At 61.9% G+C, this 7500-nt stretch overlaps 1 protein-coding gene across 1 annotated transcript; it reads right to left on the bottom strand.

The window, feature by feature from the left end:
• Positions 1-335: 335 nt before the first annotated feature.
• CHP2 (calcineurin like EF-hand protein 2) lies at positions 336-7018 on the bottom strand. Its single transcript, XM_074284616.1, has 7 exons — positions 6495-7018; positions 6045-6117; positions 5756-5836; positions 5408-5538; positions 1429-1490; positions 1057-1179; positions 336-900 (listed from the first exon to the last, which is right to left on the bottom strand). The coding sequence occupies exons 1-7, from the start codon at positions 6559-6561 to the stop codon at positions 847-849; spliced, it is 591 nt and encodes a 196-aa protein (XP_074140717.1). The 5' UTR covers positions 6562-7018; the 3' UTR covers positions 336-846.
• Positions 7019-7500: the final 482 nt, after the last annotated feature.

Below are 7500 nucleotides of genomic sequence, written 5' to 3'. Positions count from 1 at the left end.
TCAAAGCCCCTCCCGATCTGCCCCTCTGTGCTCCATTCCCAAGGTATGAACTGTCACACCTCCCCCCTCCTAGCTGCGGGGTCTGTCCCACCTCCCCCCTCCTAGCTGCGGGGTCTGTCGCACCTCCCCCCTCCTAGCTGCGGGGTCTGTCCCACCTCCCCCCTCCTAGCTGCGGGGTCTGTCGCACCTCCCCCCTCCTAGCTGCGGGGTCTGTCCCACCTCCCCCCTCCTAGCTGCGGGGTCTGTCACACCTCCCCCCTCCTAGCTTCGGGGTCGCTCTGGGCTGGGCAAGGACGACCTCGGGGAGAGCCCCCCCAGACTGACCCCACGCGAAGGAACATTGAGGGTTTATTGAGCCCGCATCCACATACTGAGCAGGGCTCTTCCAAACTTGCAGATTACATGACCTAGCAGGTGGGCGAGGCGGAGGGGAGGGAAGGGGGGCTTGTAAGCATATGTGATGGGGGCGGGGCTCCGGAGGTGCTGAGCACCCCTAGAACTCTCTCGGAATGTGGGGCGGGGGAGCCCCTTCGAGGTGACCCTTTCAGGAATGAGGACGTTCCTCCCATGGTGCAGCATCGATTCTCTAGATTGGGCTAAATTGATTCAGGTGGGGGGAGCGAATCCCCCGGAACAGGTTCCACTGTGGAACCCCAGGCGATTTTTCAGGATCCTTCGGAAAGGAGAGAGGCTCTTTGGAGATGAATTCTTCCAGGCCTGGTGGCGGATCCCTCCAGGGGCAGAAGGTCGATTCTACCAGGAATACATCCCCGGAATGGAAGGGAATGCCTCTGGGATTTAGAAGTGGATTCCTGGAGGGCGGGGGAGACGCCTCCGGGGACGACGTCACTTCAGGATCCGGATGCTCATCTTGTGTTCCACGTTCATCTTCTCTAAGGACTGATGGGGAGAGGGAGAGAGGACCCCGGCCTCTCGAATGCTGGATTCCCAGGTCTCCTCACTGCTGCCCCCAGGCCTAAGCCCCTGGTCTTCATCCCCCCCCCTGCCCTCCGAGGGCCCAGGCCCTCGGTCTGCCCTGATGCGGCCACCGCTAACCTTGGCAAACTCCACAAAGGACACGGCTCCGTCCCCGTCCAAATCGGCTTCTTGCACCGTCCGGTCTGCAATGACTTCCAGCTGCTCGTCTGTCACCTCAACCCCCACCATCAACCGCAAGACCTGGCGGTACCCACAAATGACAAGGGGGGAAATGGCCAGGTGGTCTCCACCCCCCCCCAACCCAGGACCAGGGAGGAACATGGGGGGATGGAGAGGAGGCATCCACTGGCACCTCTGGGTGCACACGCACCTTCTCACACACACACACACACACACACACACACACACACACACACACACACACACACACACACACACACAGCACACACTCACACAGAGACCATACTCACAACCCCTTCCTTCTCCAACCTGTAACATCTCTTTCTTTGAGATCTTTCCATCACAGTCCAGGTCATAGAGCTGAAAAGCAACTGAGTGGGGAATAGGGGAGGTCAGGATGGAGCCCTCGGGACCCCGGGTTCCCCGCTTCTCAAGGTCCAGGCCATGCTACAGTCACACAACGGCCAGAACCAAAGATGCTGGTAAAGATCTTGGGGCATCCGGCATCTAACCCAGATCCTGACTTCCCAGAATGAGACACTCCCTCCCCGATGGGAGCGCGGTTCTCTCGTGGCCACGCCAAGCTGGCCAAGCGCCTCGTGCCCAAATTGTCCCCCACCAGGGTCCCAGGGCCTACCTTCCTACAGAGTTAAGTTAGACAAGCAGATGCTTGGGAACAAGAGGGATCATTGGAGCTCAGCTGGGGAGATCAGAGAGGTGTCAGCTGCCTCCCGAGCCCCAAGGAGGCTTGGTCCCCTCCCGCCCCGGTCACTTGCCCCCTCTGTCCTTTCTCACATCACTGCCCAAGGGTTCTTCCCTATACCACCATCCTTCCACATTCAGGAGTCACCGTGATCCCTCACTCCCCCTCTCCCAAATGTCCAATCGGTCACCAGCTGCAGTGGATTCCGCCTCCACAGCACCCCTTCCATCCATTCCCTTTCTCCAAGCACTCACAGGTACCACCTGTTTCAGTACAAACACCCCCCCCTCGCCGCCCCATCTCTCCCCCTCTGTAGTGTTCTGTTTCTCTAATTTATAATCATTCTCTGGGAGCAGGTTTCTTGGGGAGCTTCTGGAAGGCAGCCTTAGTTTTAGTTCAGCTCCAATAATCCCAAAATGCAGCCAGGAGTTATTCCAGATCCTCTACTGTGTCCTTCAAAGTCCTGGATCTTTTCCTGGGGCCCGGTTGGCTTTAGTAGAGGCCTCTCTCTCTCCTTGGTTCCCGATGAGCTCTTGTCAGAAGGTCTCCAGCCAGCTCCGGTCTCCAGCCAGCTCCAGTCTCCAGCTCCCTCTGGATCCAAAGCCTCCAGGCAGCACGAAGGTAGACGTGGGAATGAATCAGACTCTGCCTCTGAGTGTGGGATTGGGGGTTTCCCAGAAGTCAGTTTCTAGATGTGAATCTCCCGGAAGTCCATGAGCAGGCTTTTCCTTTAGATCTGTGAATCTGCTGAATCCTGGCTCTGAATCTCTGAGCTTCCCTGAAGTTCTCCGGGAAGTCTTCTCCTTGCCCAATCCAGACTGACCCTCCCCACTGAATCCTGACTCCTTACAATCTCCCAGAGAATGGGCTTGTGGATACTCCCTGGGCTTGTGGGAGCTCCTTAAAGGACCAATCTATGAGCTCCTTTAAAAGTATGAACTAAGTGTATAAGTACTTTGTAAGAATCCTAACACTCATCTCTCTCCCGGATCCCTCCCCACCTCTCTGCTGGATCCCTCCCCACCTCTCTGATGGATCCCTCCCCACCTCTCTGCTGGATCCCTCCCCAATTCTCTCCTGGATCCCTCCCCAATTCTCTCCTGGATCCCTCCCCACCTCTCTGCTGGATCCCTCCCCACCTCTCTGCTGGATCCCTCCCCACCTCTCTGCTGGATCCCTCCCCACCTCTCTCTGGATCCCTCCCCACCTCTCTCTGGATCCCTCCCCACCTCTCTGCTGGATCCCTCCCCACCTCTCTGCTGGATCCCTCCCCACCTCTCTCCTGGATCCCTCCCCACCTCTCTCCTGGATCCCTCCCCACCTCTCTGCTGGATCCCTCCCCACCTCTCTGCTGGATCCCTCCCCACCTCTCTCCTGGATCCCTCCCCACCTCTCTCCTGGATCCCTCCCCACCTCTCTGCTGGATCCCTCCCCACCTCTCTGCTGGATCCCTCCCCATCTCTCTGCTGGATCCCTCCCCACCTCTCTCCTGGATCCCTCCCCACCTCTCTGCTGGATCCCTCCCCACCTCTCTGCTGGATCCCTCCCCACCTCTCTGCTGGATCCCTCCCCACCTCTCTGCTGGATCCCTCCCCACCTCTCTCCTGGATCCCTCCCCATCTCTCTGCTGGATCCCTCCCCACCTCTCTGCTGGATCCCTCCCCACCTCTCTCCTGGATCCCTCCCCACCTCTCTGCTGGATCCCTCCCCATCTCTCTGCTGGATCCCTCCCCATCTCTCTGCTGGATCCCTCCCCACCTCTCTGCTGGATCCCTCCCCACCTCTCTGCTGGATCCCTCCCCACCTCTCTGCTGGATCCCTCCCCACCTCTCTGCTGGATCCCTCCCCACCTCTCTCCTGGATCCCTCCCCACCTCTCTCTGGATCCCTCCCCACCTCTCTGCTGGATCCCTCCCCACCTCTCTGCTGGATCCCTCCCCACCTCTCTCCTGGATCCCTCCCCACCTCTCTGCTGGATCCCTCCCCACCTCTCTCCTGGATCCCTCCCCACCTCTCTCCTGGATCCCTCCCCACCTCTCTGCTGGATCCCTCCCCACCTCTCTGCTGGATCCCTCCCCACCTCTCTGCTGGATCCCTCCCCACCTCTCTCCTGGATCCCTCCCCACCTCTCTCCGGATCCCTCCCCACCTCTCTGCTGGATCCCTCCCCACCTCTCTGCTGGATCCCTCCCCATCTCTCTGCTGGATCCCTCCCCATCTCTCTGCTGGATCCCTCCCCATCTCTCTGCTGATCCCTCCCCATCTCTCTGCTGGATCCCTCCCCATCTCTCTGCTGGATCCCTCCCATGTCTCTTCTTCCTACATCAGCCTGCTCATGGCCCCCAAGCTCCTTGGCTTAAGCCATGGGTCTGAGCATGCAATCGCTGGCTCGTGCAGGGAGGGCTGTTCCTGTGGGGCTGCAGAGAGCTTCGGAGGGGCTCCCGTCAACTCTCCAGGGCCCCTGGTCCTGTGCACTGCCCTCTCACACGCCTGGGCCAGTCAATGGGCCCTGAGGGTGCCTGGGTCTCTCCCAGGAGCCTCTGCTCAGAAGGCCTTCCCTCCTTGCCGCTGTCTCAGAGAAGCCCCAGATGCCTTTGAAGCTCGGCATGGGGGCTCTCCTTCCCTCTGAGGTCCATCCAAACCTTCCCACCACCCCCATTTTGCCATTCTCCCTGCCAGTAACATTTCTGGGCACACTAAGTTCCCCCCAATGTCGGCTCCTTGAGGGCAGGGATGTGCTAATTTTGGCCTTCTGGACCAGGTTGTTCAATGGGAGAGCGAGGTCGGGCAAAGGCTGTTGAACGGAGTGGAGGCTTCCAAGGGAATTTGTGGGATGGCAATGCCCATTGCTAAGGCACCTCCCGTGTGCCCCGGAGGCGGCTCCCCAGCCCCATCCTTCGTGTCAAGGGGAGCGCACCGACATAGATAAGGGCAGACAGCAGGGAAATAAGGTGACTTCTCTGCCTGGACCTTAGTTTCCTCATGGAGAAAACGAAGGGGGCCGGATCGTCCGATGGCTGCCGTGCCCGCTAAGGTCGGCTCTAGGACCAGGCAGACCCAGATCTCATGTCCCTTTCTTCCGGTGGTCCAGAAGTCCAAAGTTCTGCCGGGGAGCGAGGTTCCCATCTCGGTCCTGCCCTATTGGCTGATGGCCGCCTCTCGTCTCCTCACAGACGCCCATTCAGTCCCTCTCGTCCTCCTCCTCCTCTTAAAACTTCCCTCCGGCCTGCCCCCCTCCCTCTCTAAGTCCAGATCTGACCCAGTCTTCTTCCAGCTCCCTGGGACCCCCTGTCCAAGACCCTTGGACTTTCCTCCTCCTCCTCCTCCACCCCCCAGCCCCTTGTCTCTGGTCAGCTCCGGATCTGCGTAGAAATGATTGGGGTTTGGACTCCCCGCCCCTCCTCATCCTTGCTCAGCTGCAATTCCCCTGGTCAAAATTTCCCTAGTTATGGCTGGGAAGGAAGCGACCTTCGAGTCCAAGGCCATTGTTCAAATGGGGAAACGGAGGCTAGGAGAGAGGCCACTCGCCAGATCATGCAATGACACCCAGAGATCTAGAGGCCACAAGGAGGCCGGGAGACACTCACAGCGCAGTTTGTTGTTCCGGCTGTTTAGAGGCTCGGGCTTCTGGGGGTCCCTCGCATGGGGACCCTCTTCTTCCAGGGGTCGAAAATGGGCCAGGACCCGGACAAAGCCTCGGAAATCCACGCACTGCCCCCTGCAGAAAGGAGTAAGGTTAGCCCTCCCAAGCGGCTGCTCCCAAAGAGGTGGAGGCTTCAAGGGCGCCAGATCCGGGCCCCACAGAGCCAGTGGTTCCGGAACCCGGGAGGGGATTGCTGCGAGCTCCGAGCCTTCGCCAGGTTGGCGGATCCTCTGCCCCTTCTGTTCCCGGGCTCCCCCCGGCTCCTCCCGCTCTCCCCTCGCTCTGGCCTCACCCGTCTGGGAAAAAGCTGTTGATGATGCGGTCCCCCAGCGGGTTCATCTCCAGTTCTTTTATGCTGTGCAGGTCCATCCGGCTGTTGGGGAAGGGACCAGAAGGTTCGGGGTCAGAGGCAAAGCACCCGAGCAGAAAGGTGGCCGCAGAGGGTGGGAGGGGAGAGGAGCCCGCGGGGGGGGGGGGGGGGGGAAAGCCTGCATCGCGGGGCCCCAGAGCGCCGGGGTCAAGTCACCGAAGGGCTCAGGAGAGGGCCCGGAGTTCGAGGCTAGGGCCGGCGGACCGCTCACCTCAGGTAACCCTTATGATTCCTGTCCAAGTCCCGGAAGCGGTGATGGAGGCGATTGAGGTTGGCCAGAGAGACTGGGGAGGGAAGAGGGACAGATCGGCCGCCGCTGGGGGCCCGGGGGGCTCCCAGCTCCTGACCCCGGGACCAGCCAGCGCCGGCTCAACGTCGGGACTCAGGACTCAGGGGGCTGGCTCGGGCTCAGCGTCGGGGAGATCGGCGGGGGCCCGGGGCGCAGGCTGGGGGCGGGACAAAGATCACCCCTGTCTCCCCCGACTCCCAAAGCCCTCGGGGAGAATAACCGGGAGAGCCCTCCCCTCCCTCTCCCTCTCCTTCCCTCCCCCACAGTCCCCTCAACCGTCGCGGGCTCTGGTGGCAAATTGGGGCCGGGCCTGGCTCCCGCTTGGGGGCTCCCAGCCCCCCCCCCCCAGGGAGCCGCGGCGGCCCCACTCACAGCCGGTCTCCTCTAGGATCAAGTCCAGTTCGGGTTCTCGTTCCAGGTGAGAGCCCTGGGATCCCATGGCTGCGGCGCTCCCGATCCAGGGCGGCTCCCGGGAGTCCAGGGTCCGGGGGCCTGGGGCCCCGGGAGGGGCTCAGGGCGGAGTCCCGCCGGGAAGCTCTGCCTCCTACACTTGGCCTGGGAACCTGCCTCCCGCAGCCCCGCCCTTCAGGAGCCACCGAACCCCGGAGCGCCAGTCCGCCCGCGCCGGGTTCGAGGGGCCGTCCAACCGCCCGCGGGCCGTCCCGGGCTCGAGCGCCCCGCGCCCGGCCTCCCCCAGGCAACACCCAGAGCCAGCCTCAGCCCCGCCCGGGCCGGAGCCACAACAAGGGCCACATTCAGAAGTGACCTTCAGGAGGCCCCTCCTGGGGCCGGGAGGTGCTGGGGGGAGGGGAGGGACGGGCCACAAACGGGCCGGCTCCGGGGGAAGGGGCTTGGCTGGCGGGGAGCTCGCCCCCCCCCCATACCGCCAAGCCTGGAAGGGCCCCGCCGGAGAGGACCTCGCCCAGGAGGCGGACATCGAGACTGGGAGCGGGGTGGCCAAAGGGAGCGCGGGACAAAGCCAGCCTGCGGACCGGGCGCAGGGGAGCCCAGAGACCCCGAGGCCCCCCGCGGCCAAAAGGAAGGAGAGAAAGGCTGCTCCCTGCGGGTTATTCCACTTCTCTCTGTCTCTCTCCCTTTCCTCCTCCTCCTCCTCCTCCTCCTTCTCTTACTGTCTGAATCTCTCTCTCTCTCTGTGTCTCTATTTGTCTCTTTCTCTGTCTCTGTCTCTCTCTGTCCCTGTCTCTCTCTTTCCTCCTCCTCTTCCTCCTCCTCCATCTCTTCTCTCTCTTCTCTCACTGTCCCTGCTCTCCCTCTCCCTCTCCCCCCTCTCTCTTTCCTCCCCTCTCTCCCCCCTCCTTCTCTCCCCCTCTCTTCCTCCCTCCTCTCTACAAATGGAGAGGTTTTGACCCCACCCTTC

This window comes from Sminthopsis crassicaudata, chromosome 1 (genome assembly GCF_048593235.1).
Source record: "Sminthopsis crassicaudata isolate SCR6 chromosome 1, ASM4859323v1, whole genome shotgun sequence".
Classification (NCBI taxonomy): Eukaryota; Metazoa; Chordata; class Mammalia; order Dasyuromorphia; family Dasyuridae; genus Sminthopsis; species Sminthopsis crassicaudata.
Note: the sequence above shows the minus strand (reverse complement) of the source record. Positions and strands in the feature narration are given on the sequence as shown.

What these genes read in the sequence shown, in the direction of transcription:
- CHP2 (XM_074284616.1), bottom strand. Translation starts at nt 6,561, where the DNA reads ATGGGATCCCAGGGCTCTCACCTGGAACGAGAACCCGAACTGGACTTG. An exon ending in GATCCTAGAGGAGACCGGCT is followed by an intron (nt 6,118 to 6,494) that starts GTGAGTGGGGCC and finishes TTCCCTCCCCAG; the next exon opens with TCTCTCTGGCCAACCTCAAT. An exon ending in AATCATAAGGGTTACCTGAG is followed by an intron (nt 5,837 to 6,044) that starts GTGAGCGGTCCG and finishes CTTCCCCAACAG; the next exon opens with CCGGATGGACCTGCACAGCA.